Genomic DNA, 26,810 nt, shown 5'->3' on the forward strand with positions numbered 1-26,810 from the left:
TACCATTAAGGATCACTATCAGGTCAAAACAAATTTGTCCAATACTTTATTTTATGACTTAACATCTGAAAACGAATGACATCACAGCAGCCTCAGTTGTATTTTGTTTTTAGTGCTAAGTAGCAATTATTAGCAAGCTAACATGCTGCCGATAAACTAAGACAGTGAACCTGACAAACACATGGCTGTATTTTAAGAACGTAACACACCCACAGGGTAATCATCACACCTGCTTAACATTAGCATGTTAGCATTGTGAGCTTGTTATAGCTTGCTGACGTTAGCATTTAGCTTAAAGCCCTGCCGTGCCGTGTGTGGAAACAACTTGTGAGTACAACATTGACATATCATCACCATTAAAGCAGATGTGTAAAATTAGCACACAGTTGCTTATTTTACACATCCAGCAGTCATGGAGCAACTGTATAATTTATCATGTCTCTGCCCACCTAATCAATGTAAGTCCAATATTCATGCTTTTTTTAGCTCTGTTTTGGGGCTCCACCACCTCCTGGGGCAATTAAAATGTTCATCACAACAAGCAACCACTTTCACACTGACACATTGTTGTTTGACACATTGTTGTTGTAAAATGAATCTGTTAAAATGTGAAGTATGGACCCAGACAATCAGGCCAATGGAAAAGAGGTTTGAGGGAGAAACTAAAGGTGGGAGCTGAGCCAGCCTGTATGCAGGATCACAGATGGCCATTTAACCTCCCTAGGAGAGCCAGCATCTCTGAGATCGTTTAACTTGGCCTCACGCTGCACGCCTGTCTCTTCTATCACACAATGCCAGCTTCACCTGGGTCAGCCACGCTGGCTGTCTTGCTGTGTGTTTGTGTCATTCTGTTACTCTCTCGCTGGGCTGTCATATCAGCCACAGCATCAGGACTGATGAGTAATCGCTGTTAATATGTGAGACATAAACCCAGCATACTGAAAGCACAAATGCATAGATACGTAAGTGATCGACCCACACGCATAAAACCAAAGGTGTGAGAACACCAAAACGAACCTTCAGTTCTGTGCTGAGGAAACTAAAGCCAATGGTTCATGTTAGCACCTTTTCAGCATCATTACACACCTGCATCAAGGAGAATCTCTTTTCCTTCATGCTTCCACTGTCTTTGTCTACACTGCAGTGGTTGAAGGATTCAGATCCTTTTCTTAAGTAAAAGTAACAATACAACAATGTAACAATATTCCATAAAAGTAAAAGTCCATGGTCTCAGTTACTTTTCACGGCTGCCTTCAGTTCAACCCCAAAGACAAATAGAATCTACAGCAAATCAAATCAAATAATTTAAACAGCAGTAACTAAGGCTGTGATTGTCATGTATACAAGAGTGCAAATATTTGTTTTACAGCAGCTGGAATAGACCTCAGCGTGACAGCATTTGGCAGGGTGCAGAAATTGTTTGGACCAAATGGACAAAAATGCAGGTAGTGCAAACAACAGAGCTGGCGTGAAAACAGCCGCAGAGGTACAGTAGCCTGCAGGCTGGAGAAACAGAAAAATCTAAAGTTTGAAGCTCCAAATACGTCCTTCATTTGACCAAATTTCCTTGAACATGTAACCTAATCCATTTTTGCTCCTACATGGAGCAAAGTCTTTTTTTAAAGGACTGCAGTCCACCAGTTCTATGTAACAGCTTCCTGGTTTGACACTGGTCGGCTCTGTTATAGATCGAGCTTCTTTTTGATGTACTGGCAGAGGCAGAGAGGGGCGGTGGTGCAGTGATTCCTCCTGGGACGTAGACGGTCATGTGACGGTCCTGATAGCCTCTGCGACACCAGCAGCTTCACATAGGCTGCACTGTAGGTTATCAGAAGCTGGTAGGCTTTAGCCTGCAAAAAGTACATTAACACTTAGAAGTTGTGGTAACCTGGTGGTATTAAATATAATTAAACGTGCAAAAAAACAAACTTCAGGTACTCATGCAAGGAGGAGCAGTAGTATGACAAGTGTTTATTTTTTTATTTTATTTTGAGGAAGTATTTTCTGAATGACACTCCCTTATTTCCCGCAATGTGTTCCAATTACCCAACCAGGAAATGTATGTATAAAAAGAAACCAGTCATGTAACTTTAATGTTAGTTTAGTCAAAACTCCACATACTGCTGCTCCTGTATGCATGAGGGCCTGACGTTTGCTCTTTTCCACATGTTTGAAGATTTCAATTCTTTGTCTTCAAGAACGCCAGAGTTTGTTTACATCCCAAGACCACTATACTTACTGGACTTCTTGGACACTCTTGAAAACTGGTTAAGATTTAATTTGCGTTACAAGTTGGAAATCTGTCCACCTCCAAGATGGAGGTTCCTCCTCGCTGACCACAGCTGCACAACCAATCTCTAATTTTCTTTCTTAAATTTTGTTTTTACATATTTTATTTTATAAACCAATTGGCAAATTATTTTAGTTTTATTTTATTTTAAATACCTAATATATATAGGTAGTATGATAGCTGGAGTTTCTTCTCTAATAAAAAAATATGGGTGGGTCACTGTAAAGGCTGCTAATCCATGCAAAACATTTAAATGCTGTTTTCATTTCAGTAGTGTTATTGTGGTCCAGCGATTGTTTTGAGGAAATAAAAGTCCTAATGAAAAAAACTTGACCATACATCCCTCAAATGTTCCTGATGTTCTATTTTAACAAACAAAAATATATTCTACTGAAATTAAGAAAATGAAGACCTAGAAATGATACATTACATTGCATTACATGCACTGCAATTTGTTTTGTGTATCATCCAGCATATCTGGTAATTCTGAGGTTTTTATAATAAAACAATATTGCTGATATTCCAGACGGGTTCTAATATCAATTGTCGTCTTGCAGCATCATGTCTTTTTACCTGAGCAGGTAATGATGCATCAGGGATGAGGCTATAGTTGGTGGTGACTTTGGCGTCCTCCCTCTGGCTAGATGAGGTACTGCAGCCAGTCTCATTCTCTCTCAGCAGAGGCCTCTGTTCGTCTGAACTCTCCTCCATATCTGACTCACCGACCTCAGGGTCAACAGCCGAGACCTCGGTCACCAGGGTGAGGTGGGACATTTTCCTCTTCAGTTTGTTCTGGTGAAAGTGTGACATCGATTGGATCATTTTTAACTTCCTCCACTCAACAAGAATGGGAAGCTATGAAATGTGACGCTATCCTTCAAAGACTAAATTTCAGTTTGGACCGAAGTCCAGAAATACATTTCCTTTCCCCTGGAATTATGTTTCTATTGATTTTGAGGGAGGACTAACATGGGAGCACAAGAAAAATCGATAAAGCAGCAGGAGAACAAACAAAGCGACAGAAGTACTCGACTCACTCACCTGGGTTTCACTCTCCACAAAGCTGTACTCCTCTAAAGTTTCAGTCAGTACCCTCAGACAGCGGGACATGTCCCAATACACAAAGTACAGCTGCAGAGAGACACAGAGAGATGAATACAGGAACATTAGTGATTGCCAAAGCAAAATTATTCAATTTGTTGTTCATTACTGATGTACTAGTCTGGTTCCAAACCACTAAATCACCACCCACATTTCAAAATGTGGCGAGTTTTATAGCAAGAACATTTGTATTGATCACATAAAGCTCTTAACTCCTATATGATTAGTGGAGATGCACTCCAGTACAAGCCATATATAGCATCATCATCCCACTAATACTTTTTATGTTGTATTGTATGTATATTTCTCTGAATTGCTGACAGATCTTAAAGATAAATTTTGTGCTGTTTCTTGTGGCCTACGTGAGCAAACCCATCCACATCTTGTTGCATTGTCCAAAGCCATCAAACTTTATTTTACATTATAGTGGAGATTCCAAAGTTTCAAAAGATACCAAACATGTTGTAATACATTTAGGGTGAATGTCTATCTGAATGCTTTTTGATGTATGGTGCAGCTATAAATGATGGCATATTGAATTTGAATATTTAGTTTCTACTGTTTTTTAGAATAATTTGAATGGTGTGTTTTTGCATTGTCATTGTTGTGTTGTTATGCCTGCTGTTATGTCATTGTTATCGTGTTGTGTCATTAACCACATGGTTTTGCTGTTTTGCTGTATCATTCCTCTGTCTAATTGTTTTCGGGGGCGGCTGTGGCTCAGGAGGTAGAGCGGGTTGCCCATTAATCAGAAGGTAGGACATTTGTTTTATTACTCTCTTGTCAGATAGTTCTTCTCATCTTGTTGTTTCATCTTTATGTGGTTCTCCCACAACACAAAGAAACGAGACAACTGCAGGAATACCATTACACTAACAGTGTGTATCAGTCTAAACGATATCCAACAACAGTAGATGTGGACTGTACAAAGAGGTTAGTACACTGAAAAAAAGAACCTCATATTCTCATGGTTTATTTCATAAGAACAACCTGCATGTTTCCAGTGCAGTTCTGCACCCAGTCGGCCACAGCCACCAGCAGCTTGTGTTTCACCATCCTCTCATTCACCTGTATTAACCGAACATCTAAGTTCATGTTGATCTGACAAAAAAACAGACAAAGAAAGATAATCAATTATTTCACTTTTAAGATTTGTAGGCTACTTATTACACACTCTGTAAGATTATTAAAATGAACATGAACAGATCCCCTTTACCCCCTTGTTACTGTGGTGGAGGACGAAGATGACAGCAGTGGTGAGGAAGATGGATATCATGCTGACAGAGAGACAGAGGACCCAGTAGTCAGTGACATTGATGTACAGGTGGAGGGTGGAGAACATGGCGCACCACACCACCACATACAGCACCTGGTAGAGGGAGAGAAGAGGTTGTAAATATTAACCAAAAGCATTTATTCAGCTGGCAACTGTATATATTAATATAATATTAAAGAAACAGTTCTATCAAACTCATGTCTTTCCATTAATTATGGATAAGGAGCCAGTTAGCTTAGATTAGCATAAAGACTGAAAACAGCAAGCCTGGCTCTTTCTAAATATCACAATTACGCTTACCAGCACCTCTTACACAACTTAACATGTTACTTCTCTTTTGTTTACCAAGGTTACCAAGCAAGCAGACTCCATGACGTCACTGCAACCTGCCGCTGTTCCAGACTAGCTGTGTTCATTTGTTCTTCAAGTGCTATTGCTAAGCCAAGCTAATTGCCTTCTTGCTCCAGCTATGTAGTTGACTCAAAGTTAGTGAAAATGGCAAAAGACAAACTGCTGTATTTTCTAGAGATTCACAGGAAAAAATAGCAGGACACGATAACTGTTGTTTGGCTTGTGATATAACATGAATATTTATGTCATCTTTGAATCCTGGAATTCGAGAAACTTCAGTGTATGCAGCAAAGATCATATGAGCAGACTTACAGGGGCACTTCCACGATTTTAAATAAATAAGTTTACTTATCGTGTAGAATACTACCAAGCCTAATAAAACTGTACAATATCTATTAAGGCCTGAGAAAATAACAGAGCCTGCGTTAAGAGCACAGGGAACGGAGTTTCAAAGATGTGGATGTTTATCAGACAGGAAGAGTCTAATGACAGAGACTACTAAGTTGAATTATAGAAATTGCAACGTTTTGGAAAAAAAAAATGCTGCATATCTCAAAAAATATCAAAGCATGCTAGAGAAATGAAAGAACAATAGTGAGATTTAAAACTGCTGAGGAATAGAGAGTGAGACATACGGTCAGAGTAAATAGGTGGTTAAGAAGAGCTGGATAATCATACCGGTGCCATAATGAAATGGAAGAGAGCCGAGTTGAAAACCATGTACCTCCTGACTGAGGGCATGTCCAGAGCTGTCTTCAGTGGAGCCTCCAGGTCTCTGACTGGAATCTAACAGGATACAAAATTAATCACATGAACAACATGAATTAAACACAGATTAAGATAAAGATATCTGAATGTTGCAGTGGCACAGTGTGCTGACCTGAAAACCATAATTCTCCAGATTGGATTGGCACAGAGACAGATCAAAGCTGGGGTTTAGCGTTGAACAGCTCGGCATTGCCAGAACACACTGACCTGTGAGAGAGCACGAGAGAGCAATACGTGACAGAATCATCATTACATAAATGCTGAAAATAGAAGTGTGAACCTGCACTCGTCTGGAACACTTCTTAAGAAGAAAATGGAGGTATAAAATGAGAATTAAAAGCAACACTGCAGCAGTAGTTGGCAGCAGTGAAGGAAAGACAATGAAAAAAAGAAAGTAAAAGCAACACAGAAACAAAATCAGGGCAGTCAATTATGAATAACCTCTCACATCTCACTGACCTAAGATGGGCCAGTCAGCACAAACTCAATCTGTGCAGATAAATACCTACAGAACTTTACTTTGAATCCCAAAGTTTTCATAGATAACAAGAATGTTAGGGAAATGTGTGCAAAATAATGTCTCAGACATTTGTTGGACTGGTGCTTCCATTCTTGTCTAGAATTTAAATGTTTCACTCACTGTAAACATTATAAGAGCTGCAGTAAAGCTGAGAATTTACATGTGATACTGCCAGGCAGTGTGGGAAAAAACGATTCCTCCAATCTTAAAGCTACTTAAGAATCAGAATCAGAATCATAAATGGATTTATTACCAAGTTGTTTTTACACATACAAGGAATTTGTTTTGGCGACTAGGTGCACAACAACAATAAACATAAACCTATTATAATAATAAAAAGGGGAAATAAGGAATTTAAATTAATTAAACAATCTCTCTTTCACATCTTTACATTGTTCTCTGGCATCTAAAGCATGTGGCCATGACGCTAGGCACCAACATGTGGATAATCCTTCTCTAATGCTGTAGAAGTACCAGTAGGGCTGGTCACGAGGAAATAAAGAACATAGGAGCACTGATCTGTTATACAAATAAATTGCAGACAATAAAGATGTCTGAAATGTTTATAAGGCAGCTGTAACACTGATAAGCTTTAGTGTGACTGGTGTGTAAATTTAACACTTCATTTTTGTTTCCAAAGCATCTACTGTAAATTTTGAACTGGTGCATGTTTTGCATTTGCACAAGGACAAAAAGAACAGATATATTTCCATGTAAAACATCAGATATCAGTACATCAGATATATGCAAACACCAGTAAAATCATCCTACATAGTGTTGCCATTATATGCATGCAAGTGTTTAAAGCAAGAGTGCTATGCTGTCCCTAAATATAAAATACAAAAACAGAATGCAGCTGCATCATTAAGACAGAAACAGAATCCCATACAGATATTGCCTATAAATACATTTAAATACAAAAGATATGTAGGGTATATGTATTAGTATTAGCAGCAACATTTACAAGAAATTCTGGACTCTGTGCATAGGCATTCTTGATGTTCCCGTCCCCGCATCTGTTGGCCTTCCTCACATGAGGGTCCTATATACTCAGTCCCCCTTTTCACATAGTCCTACGCCCCTGGGTATTAGCACTGGCCTTCACAGATTCATGTTAAAGCAAACTAGAACATGCAAGTTTTCCCAATCCTCTTGTAAATATGACACAGAGAAACAAATAAAGAAGCAGCTATTACCATTTGACCATTTGGGTTTGTTGTTGTTGGCCTGTGGCTGATCTTTGGTTTGTCTGATCTGAACATCCACCTCGCCCTCCTCCATCACATGACCGTGTCCATTCTTGTCCTCCATCATCTCATGGGTAACCACATCCTAAAGAAGAAACAGAGAATCAGCTAACAGCATATGGGAATAGTTTTAGCCTATAAAGCTGCTGACTTGTTAAGAACATGGAAATAAATGTGCTTAACAGGGACATTTTATGATTTCTTGTTAAGAATTTTAGGAAAACCAAAAATTCCCCAAAGCCTTAAGGTCCTAAAAGCTGTGAATTAAACACCCTTGAAACTATAATTTCAAGACAGAACAAAAGAGGATCCAGTCATTTCATGTCTTGCATGCATCAACATTAGAGTCAAAGGAAGGACTGCAACAGAAGTCATGATCTAAATCATGTAGGTGCAACTGATCTAAATACTGTAACATTGTGATATCAGTATTCATGTGACTGTGACTGATACGGGAAGCAGACACTAATTATTCAGGATGACCCAACTGTTTTCAACTATTACAGACCCATCCCAATTATTCCTGCATTTCAAAAGTACTTAAAAAGCTTGCCTATCAAAGATTATTCGAACATCCTAATGAGTACAATATTATATATACGCATCAGTATGGGTTTAGAAATTAACATATATACATATATATAACATATATGGCATGTACACATTTTTCATTGTCTAAAAGTACTCCATTTAGTCCTGCATTCATATAACAGATGTTACTTAATTATCATCAAAACATACTTAAAGTATCAAAAGTAAAAATATTATTATGCTTCCTTTCAGAGTGTCACTATAAATAATACATTTATAATGCATTGTGTGTTGTAATTTGTCAATGTGGTTTGTTACCTATTTAGTAATATCACAGCATTATATTTTATAAGCTTCTTTGGAACTTACCCTAAGATAATTGTAGTAAAATGTACAATATTTCCATTAGAAACTATTTGTAACTACAAGTATGAAGTAGCAGAAAATGAAAATTCTTAAGTAAAAAGTACCTAATAATTGTACTTAAGTGCAGTACCTGAATAAATGCATTTAAAGTAGTTACTTTCCACAACTGGCTTTCACGGATGATGGCCTTAACTGCAATGATGCGATGGCATTATCTGCTTGCAGAGGTGGAACATTAAGAGGCTATTACCCTCTTATTGGATAGATTCAGTTTAGACGAGTAGATATGAATGAATTTACATTTTTATAAGCCTTCAAGGTTGCCACTATTGGTGCTGCATTTGGAGTAAAATGGTTTATCATGGCAGTGTAGCGCAGTCTGTCGAAAGAGGATAAGAGGTATCTTTAGTTGTGGCACTGACTGCACCTCAGCAGAGACCCTCCACAGCACAATTGTGATCCTCTTAACTGCCTAACGTTTGCGAAAGACAAGGTACTTATAGACAAAACTATCTCTCTCTAGGTCTCCATCTCACACTCTCATCTGCCTGCCTGTGACAGCACATTTTTGCACTGAAATGTGAAAACTCGTCAGTTTATCCCCTCAGTCTGACATCTTTCTCTGCCTTCTCTCCACACGCACAGGCTCTCTGTCTTTATCTACTCTCTCATTTTCGCTTCCTTGCCTATACAGTCACACTCTGACTCTGGCCCAATTTATTATTTCCTGCTTATACTGCAACTGCTGAACGAAAGAAAAACTTAATATAATATTGTTCACACGTGTGCAAGCAGAAGGCTGCGTCGAAACACAGGCAGCATATTCAGCGTTTCACTTCAAGATAGAGGAAACGGAACAGTTGTCTTGAACTTATCAGTAAAACTTATCAGTAAAAACTCGACTCACAATCTGTTATCTTAAAAGTGCATCTCATCGTGCAACGTTTTCATGCCCATGTGTGTTGTGCTGCAAACTGCTAAAGCAAATTTGTTAAAATTACTTTGTGTTTATTTCTTCTCCAGGTTGTGTCTATTTCAGGAGCAATTTCTGCAGAAAAATCTATTAACATTTCACAAGATCTTTAAGTTAAACTGTTAATTAAATGTTGAGCAAGGACGCCATAGTTGTAAAAACTCGTCTCCCAAAAGGCTGAAATCTTTTTTGCTATAATAAAAAGTCTTACTGAATGTAAAGGTATAGAAAAGGGGAAGCAATGTCACATGCATTTGTGTGCAAAGGTCCATTTATGTTTTAGCCTGGGAAGCTTTGAAACCAAAACCAACATAACTCACATAGAAAGTCCACATTTCACATGATCAAACAAATCTTACCTGCATTTGAGATCAAAGTCCATCATGTCAACAAAGTCGTAATGATTGTATTCTCTTCCCCTTCCAACTGGATCCCTTGAAAGCAGCAATAAATGTCTTAACTGCGCATACAGACAGTGGCTTACGTTACTTTTACACTGCTGTGTCTCAGCAGAGTTTCTGTTCTAGTTCTGTCTCTTGCTTTCTCTCTCTCTCTTTCTCTTTTAGCGTGTGACTCATAACAGTTCTGCCTCATGACTACAGGAATGTGGTTTGTGGTTCACGACAGTAGAAAGAAATTCTTATTCACGCAGAAGCTAATTAAGAATTCAAACCTTATTTTGAGATGGGACCTTTGATGCCATTCTCATAGACAAAAGTATGTTGAATATTAAACTAACTTCACCCTGGTTGTTATGTGACTGCATTTTTAGAGAGGAACCAGTTTGTTTTCATTGGCACCGAGTTGCAGCTTTTTTAAAACTGTCACACATTACTGTAACCCAAAGCACATGAAACAAAAATAAAGTTAAATACAGTAAAAAGCGAAATAATACAAAAAACAAATGGAATAAAATAAAAGCTAAGAATAGGACCAGACCCTTTAATTCTAATACATACTGAATACACACTGTACTGTGATAGTGCCCATGCGTTATACTGTGCATACCACCACAGGACTGCCTTCTCCATAAAAATCTGGTGATAAAGCATTCTTTGATGATGTGATGCTTGTTTGCCATCATTTGTTGGCATTTTTACAGTAACTTGATAGTGACTGTAGACATTTAAAGACATGGAGTGGATGGGGGGCACGCTCAAGCACACTGCAACTGTTTTGGCATATATGGAAAAGAATAAGTACAACTATACAATTTGCACAATGACCACTTGACCACAACTTATGAGTTGCTTCTCAGTGATATATTGTAATACTCTTCACCACGTTTAAGCCATCACATGCAAAATTATACCTTCAATTTTGACTGTAAAATCGGTCGGACGGATGTGCATATCCCATAAATATCTATGATGAAATGTTTGTGATGTTCTCTAAATTGGCAAGTTACGTGCCAGGTGACAGTAATCACAGGAGGAGGAATCACAATCAACTAGCTATTGTTACAGGTTGTTCTTTGTCATTTTGTTTTAAATTTTCTGTTTATGACTTTATATGAAGGCTCAAAACTGAATGTTCTGTTGACATTATATGTAAATGTATCTAGGCCTACTACAGTATTGTACAGGATTGATTTATCCCGATTTTTCCCATACCGTGAGAAAAATTTCCTGGCTTGACTGCCATGGGGAAAACAGCATCTGAACATTTTGACCAGTACGGCTCACACAATGACAACTTTACATTTTGGTGGCATTTGCCAATTTACTGACACAGTAACTCGGTTTATAGCAGGAATGAAATGTTTTGGGTGAGCTACTACCTTTGGCAGGCATGCAATGGCGTTGTGACATGCCATGAAACTGTTGTGACAATTGCACTTACAGTTTAGAGAATGTTAAGACTGTTTAAAGAAATGAGCCAGAGCGAATGAGAGAAACTGTATGTGGTAACCAATAAAGCACCTGGATGTTCCCCTGTAAACTTTTTGATTTTTGTGTTTAGTTTTGCCTTTGATAGATAGATAGATAGACTTCACTTTTAGACTGAATCAAAACTGAAGACTTTATTTTTCTTTTTACTGCTTCCTTTTATTAAATCTAATCTAAAACTTTTAATTACATCTTCACTGCACACAACTTTCCTGTTTTATACGGTTTTTATTTTCTATTTAACTTTCCTTTAAATTGAAATGTCTGTTTTATTTTCCCTATGTTGCTTTTATGTTTTACATAAAGCCCTTTGAATAGCCTTGTTGACATCTGCTATACTAATTAACTTGCCTTGACTTGCTTTGTGTTGTTCTTGGAAACTTTTAACCCCATGTGGATAAAAGTAGTAAGTGTATTTAGCACAATGCTCTTATGGTCAATAAAGAACATGACTAGAAAATTTAATGCATAAATTAGCAAAACTTAATATTAGTATAGATTGCATTTGTCTGCTTACAGTATTAATCAATGCCTACAGTTAAGCAACGTGGAAATCATCTTCTTCCCCAGCTTCTCCAATGTTCACATTTACAATTTTTCTCAATCGATTTGGCACATTTACTGAAACAAAATTACAATTGTCAAGTAAAATCGTCACAGCACGTGGTACATTGAGCACACCACTCTATGTGACCTGCAAAAGGTGATTATTCAATAAAAAAAAAATAACTTGTGTTTCAAATGTAAATAAATCCATCAATGAATAAATCATTGTAATCAGAACAAAAGGTTCCTTTATCATTGCTTAGACCAATACATTCAAAATGCAGACATCTTGTCAATTGACAGTGTACTGAAAGTATTCCCCACAATGGTCCAATTGCATTTAGACAGCTAAATAGTATTCATTTAAGCCATGGCACACACTATACTGTCAACAAAACATTTATTTCTCATTGCAGGCCTATGTACACACCAGCCAACCACAAATAACATAAAGAAAGCTTGTACAGAAAAAAAGATATACAACACCATAATTATCACGAACTACTGTACAATGTGTTCAAGAAAAAAGAAAATATGCTGCAAATTTATCAACCTCATGGGTCATCCAATCTCTCCTCACTGTCTGGCCACAATATTTCATCGACGTCACACCTGATATCCTCCCGTGCAATGCAACGAGTGAAAAATCTTTTGGCATGACACAGCCACCCCCTACAACAATCTGCTGTGATGTCCTCACAACCAACATCCATTTCACCCAACAAGGACAACTGGTCGTGAGGACGGTGATCATATACTTTCCATCTCCATTCTGAAAAAAACTCCTCAATGGGATTTATGAATAGGGAGTATGATGGGAGAAACTACATCCAAAAACATGGGTGGGCAACAAACGATTCCCTAACTGTATGAAAGCTTATGGTGTCCCAAACTTTAACATAAGTTGACAAGACATTTGTTACCAACCCCCTCTCATTCTCAGGAATAAGATCCCTGTAAAGAGTTTCCAGGAAATTGAGGAGAAGTTGTGTGTTATAGGACCCAATGCTGAGAATGTGGCTGAGTACACCATGCTCACATATGGCAGCACACATTGTAATGTTCCCTCCAGGCTGACCTGGCACATCTACAGTTGCTCAGTGACCAATAATATTACAGCCACGTCTCCTGAATTTGGTCAAGTTGAATCCTGCCTCATCAACAATAAATTACAGCACTGTGTAGTGTACAATGATGGATTCTTAACTGTACATACTGGTACGGCTCCTTTACTCTCTCACCATTCCTCTCAAAAAGGTACCTTGTAGAGCTGCTTCATTGCAATGTGATTTCTCTACAGCACTCTATTAATTGTGGAGAGGCTAACAGTGTTGACATTTTGAAAAATCATCTTGTATCACTGCACTTTGGATATCTTTTAGTCTAATAGCATTGTTTGCTACGACCATGTTACAAATGGCAACCTCTTGTTGAGCAGTGAAAACTGATCTTCTGCCACCACCATGGGGCAGATGTTTAATCCTAGACAGAAAATACAGCACAGTAAAGTCAATGTATTCTACATACATTCTGAGACATGCATTGGCTAATACTGGAGCACCACTGTAAAGGCATATTGCAGTATGATATTTGATTTCATACCTGTTTTCCTGCCCAGATTAGGCTGTACTCTCCGACCAGCATCTGTCATACTTAGGCCATGGTTGATTACGTGGTTTATATTTGTTGCCTGTATCTCATTTGAGATTTCTCTGTGTCTTTGCCTTTCTCTGGCTCTTCCTTGTTCTTCCTGCTCCTTCCTCTTGGATGGGCAGGCTCATGCATGCTCAATATTCCACAGCTGTTACACTCAGTCTTACCTGTACAGTATAAATGTGTTTGAGAACTGATTGGTTATGAGTTTCACCTGTCAGCTAAACTGGACAGCAGTTGTGTTCGATTACTCTAAATTGTGAGGAAATTGAATTGTTTCCTATGTAGCCTAAGTCTATACATCTGACAATGTTTAGAACAGTATCACATAACAATTATGTGTAGAATATATGTGTGACAGGTTATTGTGATTGTTGGTCACTTTATTTAGCATGTAGGGATTTACACAATGAACACATGTATAATTGCATTTGAGAGAAGTATAATTCAATGGCAGCTACTATTTTGATCTGCAAGGCTTACTCAATGCATTTTTTGCAAACGCAATTATAAATGACTATAGTAATGTTAACAACTCACCATATATGTTCATATAAATAGCCATATAGTTTGACAAAGTTAGTTATTTGACGATTGTGCCAAAGCGATTGAGAAAAACTATAATAATGATGCATACATAAGATGCGAACATTTTACCATATGATATATTATTTAGTTTAAGTTATGTACATTAATTGTTTTTTTATTGAAATGTAACAACAACCATTTAAACATCATTCAACAGCTACATAGGGTACATTACAGTCATGTGCATACAAACATCATTCCAATCATGTAAAATAACCAATATAACAAATTCTAACGAATTTAAAAAGATGATTAGAAAATTAGAAAATAAATTACAAGCAGCTAAATAAATCACAATTGTTCAGGAGTCTCCTCAAACAACTCTTGTTTTGTCAAATCAAAATAAGTTTTCATTTGTCTTAAAAAACGTGTATAAAAATAGCCTAAGTGGTGATTGAAATCAAATCTTGAAATTAATATAAAATGAAATAATATAAAGGACAAGAAGTAGAAAAAAGTAAGCAAGGAAAAGTAAGGAGAAAAAGCAAAAAAAAAAAAAAATAATCAAATATATACATGAATACCGTAAAAATAGCAAGACAGACTTATTATTAAGCCTATCATTTGGTTGTGTCTATATTATTAAATAAATATTCAATATTGTGCAACCAAAAGGTTATGAAGATGGCGGTATGAATGTGATTGATTTTGATATTATGAATGGTGTTTTGAAATTGAAATGGTTAAACTCCTTCCTTGAAAATAGACAGTCGTTTTGGTTTACTGTCTCCAATGCCGTTTTTCAAAAGATGGGTGGAATAGATGTTTTTTCTCCGGTGTGATTATAATTGCAGGTCAATACCCGTTAAACTCTCTGCTTTCCATCAGCAAGTCCTTCTTTACTGGAAGTTAATATATAAACACAATTTTACACCCCACAACACACCAGTGTGGAATAACAGATGCATTTTGGTTAATAGAAAATCTCTGTACATTGAGGAATGGAGGTCTAAAGGGGTTTGGGCAGTTGCTGATTCTATGAATGACAATGGAAATGTGTTAGGGCATGAAGAGTTTTGCACAAAATTTCAACTTTAGTGTTCTGTCAAACACTACAATAGAGTGATCAAAGCCATACCAATCCCTTTCAGATTATTGATTAAAGAAAGTCTTCTGTACTCAAATGCTCCTCCTGAGCTGAGGAAGCTTTGTTTTGATGGAATTGACTTTTGTGTTGATAAATGTACCAACAGAGTTATTAGAAACCTTCTGCTTAAGGGATGTTATCCCAACCCAGTAAGAAGGACATATGTCTTCAGGGAATTCAGAGTTGAAGAGGTTAAAAAAATAAGAAAAAATTATATTTCATTTCCACTTCCTCCCAAGGTAAAAGAAGTGAACTTCAAAATTTTAAATGAGATATACCCAACTAACGAATTTTTGAGAGTGAGATTTAATTTTGATGTAAATAACGTGTTTTCTGTGAAAGGGAAGTAGAGAGCTTGGAACACCTGTTTTTTTATTGTGAATTTGTGCAGTCCTTCCGGTGTGATATGTGGAGCTGGCTACAGTCCAAAGAGATTTTGTCTTCACCATTGACTGATGGTGATTGATTGATTGATTGATGATTGATTTGGATCTCGTCCTTAACGTTGTGATGCTATTGGGGAAATCCTTTATACATAAATGTAGGTTCTTTAAACCCTGCTTGAACCGTTGGAAGAATGAGATAAAAGGTTTGAATAAACTTGTAAAAAAACAAGAAAGCACTAAAATTGGTTTCATTATTAAGCAGATTCAGGTTAATGTGAGATAGCCCTACCTTTATTTTATTTATTTATTATTATTATGTGTATGTGTATATGTGTGTATATATGCATATAATATTAATTAATTAATTAATTTATTTATTAGCTGTTATTTATTTACTGTATTATTTGCTTTATCATTTGATGTCCGCTTTGTTCTTTGCTTAACCTGTTGTAAACAGTGTAAGGACAGATGTGATAAGTAAATAAAGGGGAATATATATATATATATATATATATATATATATATATATATATATATATATATATATATATATATATATATATAGTGCAACCACCATAGACTGTGAATGAAATGGTAACGAACCACATCCATCCTCTTCCGTTTTGGCGTGTCACGGCAGTCATGTGACCGCCCATCTTGGTCATATGACCGACCAGCTGCACTGTAGTTTGCAGTGGGGACGAACTAGAGCAATTCCGGCTTTATCTCATTGTCGGTTTACGTTTTTGTTGACTTATTTCCAGGCTCATCTCTGCTTTTTAATGTTAACTCTCTGTTGGAATAAAGAAGACGGTTTCAGGACGTGGATCTAACATGGAAACAGGAAGTCGGCTCGCTGCACTGTCGTTACTTCTCTCCGCTGCGTTCTCTAACTGTGTTTGTCCCATCAGCCCTGAACAGGTAGCTCTGCTATAGGTATACGTGTTGTTGTGTTAGTTAAAAGTGTTTTCAGTTTCATTTCAGTGATCTTTTTAGGATGTTTCCATTATTTTGTCCAGCCCAGCCTATGCATGCTTTCCTGTGTTTTTAATAGTCAGCACTGGGTTGCACTAACTATGTGTAAGTTCAGACTTAGCCTAGTTTGAACGTAATTTCTAACTTAAGTCGGAGTTTACGTGCTACTAACGTTTTAAGGGTTGCACCAGCTGAAATACGTCATACGTAGACATAAGTTACAACTTAAATCTAACACCTATAGTCCTTAATAGGTGTAAAGTCCTCCATAAAATAGTCAAGTGGTTGTCATGGCGCATCGTTGAAAAATGCAGATCACAGACTGGTTAAATTATGAAGGTATGAATTGAAAATGTAGCGAAATTAAGAGTAGATTACTAGCCCAAAGAAAATATTGGATTAAAGAGTAAAAATAGAAATAATAAAAGAACGTGAAAAGGCAATGACTTATTTTTATTTATTTATTTTTGCAAATTTGCGTTAAGTTACTTGTAGCAAGTTACTCCCCATCCTGCTGTCTTCAGGTAGGCTGTAATAACAGCAGCACAGTAGAAAAGCCTGTAATATTGAGGCACTTAGCTGCCTTCAGCAAACTCATATTTTTTCTCCCTTAACTTTTCAGCATCTCCTTTGCGTTGTGTCGGGTGTTTTCTACAGGCCTATCTTACACGATTTTTGTCCGCGTTTCACCCGTTTAATTATGTCTGATGTGGAGTGATTGATTGACAGCCACTCATAGTAAACCTTCTCGCCTAGCCAACTCCGAAATCACCAGAGAAAAGTGTGTTGGGGGGAAACATAGATTTTTAAATATGGGATGCTTAATAGTATATATAAGTTATAATAATGTTACAATTTCATCTGCCCGTTATACTTTACCGTTCGTTACGGGCACCGTTAAATTACGTCTATGTTGTAGTTAACGGTTTTACCACTCGATGTCACTGTGAGACTAGCTGTAGATTAAGGTTTCATAGTTATCGCCTAATCATAATTATTTGTCCTTGTTTACGTACCTTTTTGTTGGTTTGTAGCTATTTTTAGCCGTTAGCCTCTTCAGTATTGCAAACGTTGAAAGAGAAAGAGACAAACAGATAATAAACTCTGTTAAGAATATTGCTGGTCATTTTCTGCGACACTGTTTTGATTAGTATGGACTTTACGCCAGAGTAGCTAAAATGAACCTTACGTCTCGGTGGTGCAACCAAACATCGACACAACTTTTGTGTCAAACTAACTAGTTTCAACGTATTGTTTAGTGTGGACTTTGCACCCTAACTTAAGGTAGAACTTACGTATTGCTGGTGCAGCAGGCTGCAGATGTGGAAGACGTATTCATGTCATTTACTTAACTAAAATTAGTGTGTAGTAGTGATACTACACTAGAAATATTCAAGTACAAGTACAAATGTATTATCAAAATATACTCAATAAAGTATCAATAAAAGTATTAAGTTGTCATTTTATGTACTTTTATATACACGGCATCATGTTTTATATATTGATCACATGTTTTGTTTGTAAAATCTTGATCTAAAAAGTAACTAGTAACAAAAACTGTCAAGTATAAAGTGGGATTAAATAAAAAAAAAGGTCCTCATAATTGTACTTAAACACAGTACTTGTGTAAATGTACTTAATGTAAATGGAATGTAACTTCCTCTCCGTCAGCCAGCTGGTCTGTCTCTTTCTCTACTCCCTTGTTTTTCTGTCTTGTCTTTCTTTGCTGTCCAGATTGAGCCTCTGCTGTATGAGGAGCAGCTGCTGTGGGTGAGTGGCACCCAGGGGCAGGTGAGCACCTACAGGATCCCGCTGCTCACCTTCACCCCCAGTGGAAGCCTGCTGGCTTTTGCAGAGGGCAGGAAATCGTCGAGCAGTGACTTTGGAGCGAAGTTTATTGCCATGAGGCGCTCCGAAGACAAAGGCAGGACAAACAACAGACAGTCAGAATCAGAAACAGTTACATATACAGTATATGTACACACACACAAACAGAGTTAGTCTTCAAAGTCTTCAAAGAAATATTACTACAGTCACAAATGTAGGATAAACTTCAACAGTTAACAATCTCTTAATCTTAGCATAGTTTCCTTCTGGTTTTTCTAGTTTTCTTATGTGACAGAAAGAGTCAAACAGGAAACAAGAAATCAGTCACAACTTTAGCCATCTTAATTTATTTTACAACTTAATTATTATACTGTATTTCCATTTTAGGATATTGTTATGTTAGTTGGTTATCATCAAATTAATCAGACAAAGTAAAGAAACGTAGAACAATTTCTCAAAAAGAAAATCTTATCACAAGATCCAGTTACTTGATCTTTCCTGTGCTTTTAGCGATGCCTTCATCAGTAAGCGGCTTGTGATAAGTATTTTTTTTGTGCTACTGTCCAACATACAAAAACCTACATGAGCTCAAATACAGGAAATGAAATGTCAAACTTCCTTAAAGACTACAGAGCAACTACCCAGACCACAACATTAGAATGAGGCCTGGTTATCATTTGATACCTGATTTCAATACTATTTCCAATATGATACCTTAGTTCAGAACAGATATCAAAACAATAAACCTTAATTTTGAGAAATATAAACAAAAATTTTTTTACAAAGTGTAACAGGAGAAGTTCATAAATATTAAATGTGTTAAATGCAGTGGTACAAGAACTTTTATTGAAATAAATTACAAATGTGAATTTGTGCACAAACGTGATGCCAGCCTTCAGTTGACATTTGATTCTCTGTCTTAAGGAAAAATTTCTGGCGGTACCAAACAAGTACTGAGCGAGCCCTAATTATTACAACTTAGATCTGATTACTGGAAATGGGGTTTAAGTTTATGTTACATAACATTAAAACAGAAATAATGTGTCTTTTGGACCAGAGTTTAAAACTCAATGAAACATAACCTCAGACAAAACACAAGCATCAAGACAAAAACGGTTAACATTTAGTCATTTAATGGACGCTTTGATTTTTAGAGGCATTACTGAATGGATTTTACATGTGTACACAATGCCTGCTTTTTGCAACACAAAAAGTAATACAGCTACTTGATGAGACAAACTCATGCATACACACATTAATTACTGCTTGAAACTCAATCTTATAGCAAACTGTAAAAAAGTAGTGTCTGAATCCTCTCCTGTTCCTCCTCTATCCCTCCAGGAGCCACCTGGTCACCGACCACTTTTATTGTCGATGATGGAACGCAGGCGGACGGCCTGAACCTGGGCTCGGTGGTGGTGGACGAGGAAGTGAGGTCTGTGATTCTGATCTACAGCATCTGCTTCCACCTCTACCAATGCTACCCTTCCAGCACCATGATGGTGGAGAGCAGGGATGACGGCAGAAGCTGGAGCCAGCCCAGAAACCTCTCGGTCCAGCTTGGAGTAAAAAACTTCGCCCCCGGGCCGGGCTTCGGCATCCAGGTAAGAGAGCAATACAACACCAAGGCGTGAGAAGCCGTGGCTGAGCTGTTTTCTAGTTGGAAAGTGGGAGAAAATTAAAGCTAAATGACCTTTTTATGTTGCATTCATGTCACATTGGTGATTATTGTTATGACCCTGGGGTCATATTTTGTTGTTTGTTTATCTCTGTCGTGGAAAATTGTGGTATTCATGGTGAGGGACTGAGCAAATAATTTAGTTACAACAAACAGCTGTCTTTTGAATGATTTATTAATAAAAGAGAATAAACCATAAACAGAGAAGTACTATAACAAAAATCAGCTGGACAAGAGGTTCTGTCTCCTAGAACAGTCACTAACGTCTGGCCCAGAGCAAAGGGATGCATAATCATTTACACAGTCTAGGTTTTTATGTTTTGGGAAACAAAGATCCTCTCCCAGCCTTAACTGGTCCCAGTGAAGGCAAGGATAGGAACAGCTAGTAAGGAAGACAGTAAATCAACTTCACATCTCTGACCTAAACCCTACACATGTTGACAGACTAGAATTATAAGTAAAATAATAAAAGGAAAACTTTAAAGATTTAAAAACAATATATAAGACATAATAATAATAATAAATAATAAAAAAATAGTACTATTATAAGTACTTGCCTAAAAGATTATAAGAAAGGAAAAGAAAGAAAAAAACTATTTTCTGCCATCACATAAGCTACTGACAGGTTAGTCATTCATGTCACATACTAGAGGTGATTACAGGTTTAAGAGATTTTAAAGGCAGAAATCTGACGTAACATGAAATCACAAAAACTCGACTCCTTGAAGAGATATGATCATCTTTTGCTACGGGGTTGTAAAAATCTTAGTTCACACACTTTTCTTACACCAGAGTATTATTACAGGAAGCGGTAGATATAATTTAGTGTTTGGTGATGATTAACAAATTTCATTTTTTTTTTCATGAAAAGGGGAAGAGAATGTTCTACATTAAATGTATTTCATTATTTAAGCTCACAACATGTTTGTTTTTTTGTTTGTTTTTTCCTTAAAAACTGGTCAGTGTAACAGCTTAAATGTAGTTGGCTTGACAAAATACTAAACGCCTCATGAACTGTAGAAAATAAATTTAATTGATTGAAATTGACTGAAGTCTGAAGTAACTTAATCACACTCAGGTACACTGCTGAAAAAACTAAGGTACAAGGTTGTTTATTAGTCATTATACAGCACAAGGCTGCATAAGGAAACGAAATTTGTAGTTCCTTCATGCTACACACACAACATATAATTAAGTGGAGGCCTATTATTAAAAATATTAAAATATGGTAACATATAAAATAAAAAAATATATACAGTTATTTATAAACCTATACAGACAAGTAGCCTACACACCCCGAACATTCCACAGTGCATTTTTAAGGTTTGGGTCATACTGCTTTTAATACCTTTTTTTTTTTTTTTTTTTAAGTTGCATTTTTCAGCTATAAAAAGATCAGTAAAGGCCAAGAGAATGAATAATCTGCACATACAATATACTGTAGGCATACTTTGTCGAAAAACTTGTGGCAAAATATATGTCAGACAAACTGTATTCCCAAAGAGGAACACAAGTCCCAAGTTGAAACTAACCAACAGGAACGTGATGGACACTAACACTATATACTACAGGACTGACAAGTGCTGCAGTAGTTGGCATGAAAGCTGATATGAAACAACTTTTTCCACAGTTATTTGTGTCTGTTTGTGTATTAATTAGAGTCAGGCTGATATTGTAGAGTGTGTATTATTAACTAATCGCATATTTACTGATGAGTGTGTAATGCAAAAACAATGTGCTTCAGATTACTAACAAACAGTTACATTATACATCAGTTCCCCTGGACCACTATAATTAGTTACTTTTTTTTATCTATAAAATAAAACCTGTAAAGTTCCAACAGATCTCTCTCTATAAGTAAGTACTAATATGGTGATGGCATGTTTATATAATGTAATGTAAAATCTGTAAAACCTGTTAAACCTGCAAAATGTGAACACCTGTAATTTGCGTTTGTCCAAATTGCGTCTCCTGACGTGTGCCTTGTTAAATTGTATCCCATTAATAGAATAAATTGGATGTAGAGTTTTATTTTTGCAACTTGACTGCATTAGAAAGTGACAATTTTGCATTTGACATGTTTGCAGCAACATAATCATTATATAAAGAGTTCTAATGGTTCATATTAGTTGCATATCCAGCATCTGTGTAGCTATTATGAGCTAATATGTTTGTGGACATACCTGCCAGTTTTTAGTACACTGACCCTTCTGTTGGGTTGCAGCAGATCAGCCTCTCTGGATAATTAATGTTTTTTTTTCATGAGATATTGATGTCTTTGTAGCTGGAACATTGCTTGTAACTACTTTTAAGAATTTTGTATTATATTTTTGTATGGGAAATGTCTGTGTTCAGTAAATCTGCTTTCTTTAGTTTTTATTTTGAGAATGTATAGACGCAATTTTCAGAAATAGAAGTCGTTTCTGTCAAGTTTGCCCTTTAGTTTTGCACCTTTTCTTTATTATGTGCTGAGTCTACATTGTTTTTGTGTCTTTGTCCTACAGAAGCGCTACAACCCCGCTAAGGGGAGGCTGGTGGTGTGTGGTCATGGTACACTGGAAGGAGACGGAGTTTTCTGCATCCTTAGCGACGACCATGGACATAACTGGTACAACGGTGCTGCGCTGAAAAGCATTCCGTACAATCAGAAGAAGAGACCACTGGACTTCAACCCTGACGAGTGCCAGGTTTGTTTGCTGCTGTTTACATCATGCAAATTTACAATATGATTCCGTGTAAGTGCCTTAATCAAGCCAGGTTGTGCAGTTTTGCAGACATTTTCTAATGCTCCAGCTCATCCAAAACTCTGCTGCCAGGATTATGACCCGGTCTCAGACACATTGTCACTTCACACCAATCCTGGCTTTCCTATACCGGCCCTAACTGTTGCCTTATTATTGATTACTTACAAACCCCTTAGAGGCCTAGGCCCAAGTTATTTAGTGGATCTTTTAGTGCCATATGTCCTTTCCCGCTCCTTGAGATCCTCGGATGTGTCATTCCAGTTGCAGTTAGAGCTCCGAGACTGTGGGATGACCTGCCTGAGGGGATCAGGCCTCCAAACTCTGTTTCATCTTTTTTGAATCACTTTTAAAAACCCACTTTTTAAAATTGATTTGATTTGTTTTACAACACTGTTAATTAATTTTACTGTGTTTTATTTTTTGTGACATGTTGGTTATAATAATAAATATATATATATATATATATATATATATATATATATATATATATATATATATATATATATATATATATATATATATATATATATATATATATATATATATATATATATATATATATATATATATATATATATATATATATATATATATATATATATATATATATATATGGGCTTGGGACTTTTTCACTTTGCAAACCTATTACATGCACAAAAAGATATATAACTTCATAAAAGAGAGGGGAAAAGCCAAAAAGCATTATACGACCTCTTTAACCATTGTGTAATGCCTTCACTGCAGTGATACCAATATGACTTTTTTTAATCAAATAACAGTCAATGAATGTTTAACATCGCTCCCTCTGACACCTGTGAAATCACAGAGCATCAGTCGCTGTCACGCTTTCCTCCCTCTCTGCCCCTCTGCAGCCGGTTGAGATGACGGACGGCAGCATCGTCATCAACGTGCGGAACCAGAACAACTACCACTGCCGGTGTCGTGTGGTGGTACGCAGCCGTGACGGTGGATTGTCCCTGCCCATAGATGATCTTTACTTTGACTACACGCTGGTGGATCCTGTAGTAGCAGCAGGAGCTCTACAGAAAGACGGCGTGCTCTACTTCACCAACCCCTCCAATGAGCAACACAGTAAGAACCGCTGAGACCAAGAGTCTTCTTACTTTCTAGCTTTTATCACTGATGCTCAGTGGTGGAAGTAAAAGTAGTACAATTATTTTATAAAAATATTCTGTTACTAATAAAAGTCCTGCATTAAAGTAAGAGTACAAAACTATGATCAGCAAGATATACTTGATGTAAACATATTTGTTGGATAGAATGACCCTTTTCAGAAAGGTTTCTTATCCTATATATTGCATTTTTGGAATATTATCATTGGTATATTAACACGTAAGCAGCTTTTTAATGTCACAGCTGGTTGAGGGGTTTTTATGTATACTGTTGGGTACTGTAATGGGCAGCTGTGGCTCAAGAGGGAGAGTGGTTTGTCCTCCTATCACAGCAGTCGGAGGTTCAATCCTCACCTACTACTATAGACATGTCGATGCCAAATTGCGCCAGATTGTCAGACCAGCACCTCACGTGGTAGCTCGCTGGCATTTGTTTGAATGAGTGGCAAATTATAAAGCTTTTTGTGGAAAAAAGCACTATATATATGCCACCATTTACCATTAAATCTGTAACGATGCATCATATTATGTAACTATCTCATCTTAAATCATTATATATAACGTAACTAGTAACTATAGCTATAAAATAAATGGAGTGAAGTCAAAAGTACAATATTTGCCTCTGAAATATGGTGGAGTAAAAGAACACAGTAGATCAGTACTCAAGTAAATTACCTCAAAACTTGTACAAGCTCTTGCTAAATGAGTTCACACAATGCTGATTAAGCCTCTCACCGCCCGGTAAATCTCTATGTATTCTATATGGCAAACTAGTAGTGAAGGGGAGCAACCGTAGCGACAACAGCGACTCAGTATGGTAGAGCCTATACAAGTGCGTTGACAGTATGTGTAATTACTTTCACAGCCAGAAGGGGGAGACAGAAGTTCTGCACTACAGGTTTAAGTGCTAGACTTGAGTAAATTAACTTAGTTACTTTCCACCACTGCTGATGATTCCCTTCACGTCAAAACAATCTATCAGTGAGCACACTTAACTTGCACTGTCCCCACACAGGAGTCAATCTTACCTTACGTTGGTCTGTGACCGACGGCGTATCTTGGGAGGATAAAGCTGTGCAGATATGGTCGGGGCCAAGTGGCTACTCCAGCATGACGTCACTGGACAGTGATCCTCCAGAGGACCGCAAGTACATCTTTGTCATCTATGAGAAGGGCCACAAGGACTATTACGAGACTGTCTCGTTTGCCAAGATCCACCTGTTTGGTGGTCGGTAGTGCACATGAAAGGGAGGTAAGCAGAAGAGCTTCAAGTCATTAACAGCAATAGTTTAACATGAGGAACAAATATCTGAGCATGACTCTTATTTTAATTTTTACCTTATGTTTGTTTCCCAGATTCAAATGTTGGAGGGAAAGGGAAGATTACTTCACGTCTTTCTCAGGAACAAATTAAGAGACTTTTTAAACTCACTTTATGATATGAAATATGGAAGATCAGCACTGTGAATGACCAACCATTTGTGTTCGAACCAATCTAAATGCAATTTTCTCCTTAATTTATGTTCCTCTTCTCTAAAATTCCTATGGTCGATTGAGTCGCAAGTCTTTCTGTGTTTGAACATGCCACCAAGTCTGTGTTTGTTTTTTTCTAAAAAAAAAAAATTTGCACAACCACACTAGTTCTTGGGCAAAAGAAAAGATGACCAAGCATGGGACAACTTCGGAGAAAATACATGGTCGAAGATAAGTTTTTCACACAGAGTACACTAGTTTCCAAGCAACTTCAACCATATTGTAATGTCAATATCATCTGTTTTGAAATGGACAGCAATACCTATTACAGTAAATGATGATGATGATACCATACTTAAGTATCACAGTCCCAGGCTAATGACCTTAAATGGTATTGTTGGGGGCTCATCAAATGAATATGGTGTTAATGCAATACAGATTTTAAGCACCTCTGGCATAAATAATCTGTTACTTATTCACTTCACAAACTGTCAGATTCAAATCTTATATGGGTCTGTGCATGTGATTATAATAAGGATTTTTTTTGTCTTTATTACGATACGAGTGTGCCATGAACACATGCTGACGGAAATTGGTTCTGCATTTGTAAAACCAAAGATTTTGCAAAATAATGTTAATAGCCTTTTTGTTATGAGACTGTACTTGAATGTTATTTCCAATTCGGGTTTGAGTGGTTTTAGAAAAACAAAAGTGACAATAAAAAATGTGTGTGAGTGAATGATTGAATATGAGAGCAAAGAGTTAAGTACGTAATGTATCTAAAGTATCCTCTTTTGGATATTTTATTTTAAAATCAAGTGTCCATTTATGCCCTGTATTACAAGCATTGTAAATAGGGTTTTCTTGTTTCCACGTAGGACATTAACTGATCTGTACTGATCTATAGAATGAATACATGATTTCTAACAGTCATATACCCTTTCATTTGTTGTGGGCACAGCTGAGCTGACTTGCAGTGTAATTTATGATTCAGGCAATGAAATCTTCCTGAGCAGCAAAAATAGCATGAATTCATGACAACTGTTTTATCACCATGATCACAACACAACAGTAGAAAATGGCTTGATTAAAACCACGGTTGAAGAGAGAGCGTCTCTCTGAAAAGTGACCATTCTGTACTGACTTTATATTAATCTCACTCTACTGGTGTCTTTTTTTCCCCTGCATGTCTGATATTTTTTATTTATGTAATGAAGGTTCTCCTATAAAAAAAAACAAACAAAAAAAGAGTTATAATAACCCACTGTTTTTACTTGAGAAATATTATTTTGGAATAAAATATTAAAATGTATGTGCTGATTATTCCAAGACAACGGTTGTAAGGAAATTGGTTATGTTCAAGGGCATAGGACAGGGAGGAGGAGGGCCCACAGAGATACTAGACTGA

General features: G+C 36.9%; 2 protein-coding genes across 3 annotated transcripts; one reads left to right on the forward strand and one right to left on the reverse strand.

Annotated features, from left to right (window-relative positions):
- Positions 1–23: 23 nt before the first annotated feature.
- Positions 24–13,578, reverse strand: LOC119907371 (transmembrane protein 268). 2 transcript variants are annotated; one of them, XM_038725106.1, is made up of 9 exons: positions 13,461–13,578; positions 7,503–7,638; positions 5,899–5,993; positions 5,697–5,804; positions 4,608–4,760; positions 4,382–4,492; positions 3,332–3,421; positions 2,864–3,082; positions 24–1,850 (listed from the first exon to the last, which is right to left on the reverse strand). In XM_038725106.1, the coding sequence occupies exons 1-9, from the start codon at positions 13,500–13,502 to the stop codon at positions 1,683–1,685; spliced, it is 1,122 nt and encodes a 373-aa protein (XP_038581034.1). In that variant the 5' UTR covers positions 13,503–13,578; the 3' UTR covers positions 24–1,682. The 2 variants fall into 2 exon arrangements, with proteins under 2 accessions (XP_038581034.1, XP_038581035.1); XM_038725107.1 differs by lacking the exon at positions 13,461–13,578 and adding an exon at positions 9,783–9,975.
- A 2,650-nt stretch (positions 13,579–16,228) lies between these two features.
- neu1 (neuraminidase 1) lies at positions 16,229–26,531 on the forward strand. The gene is made up of 7 exons (XM_038724996.1): positions 16,229–16,493; positions 18,282–18,471; positions 19,716–19,978; positions 22,557–22,739; positions 23,669–23,888; positions 24,945–25,181; positions 25,286–26,531. Exons 1-6 carry the CDS (start codon positions 16,407–16,409, stop codon positions 25,163–25,165), a joined length of 1,164 nt encoding a protein of 387 aa, XP_038580924.1. The 5' UTR covers positions 16,229–16,406; the 3' UTR covers positions 25,166–25,181; positions 25,286–26,531.
- Positions 26,532–26,810: the final 279 nt, after the last annotated feature.

The sequence above is a fragment of the Micropterus salmoides genome, unplaced genomic scaffold, assembly GCF_014851395.1.
Source record: "Micropterus salmoides isolate LMB-PRFRI ecotype aquatic unplaced genomic scaffold, ASM1485139v1 Ms_hic_scaffold_17, whole genome shotgun sequence".
In the NCBI taxonomy this organism is placed as follows: Eukaryota; Metazoa; Chordata; class Actinopteri; order Centrarchiformes; family Centrarchidae; genus Micropterus; species Micropterus salmoides.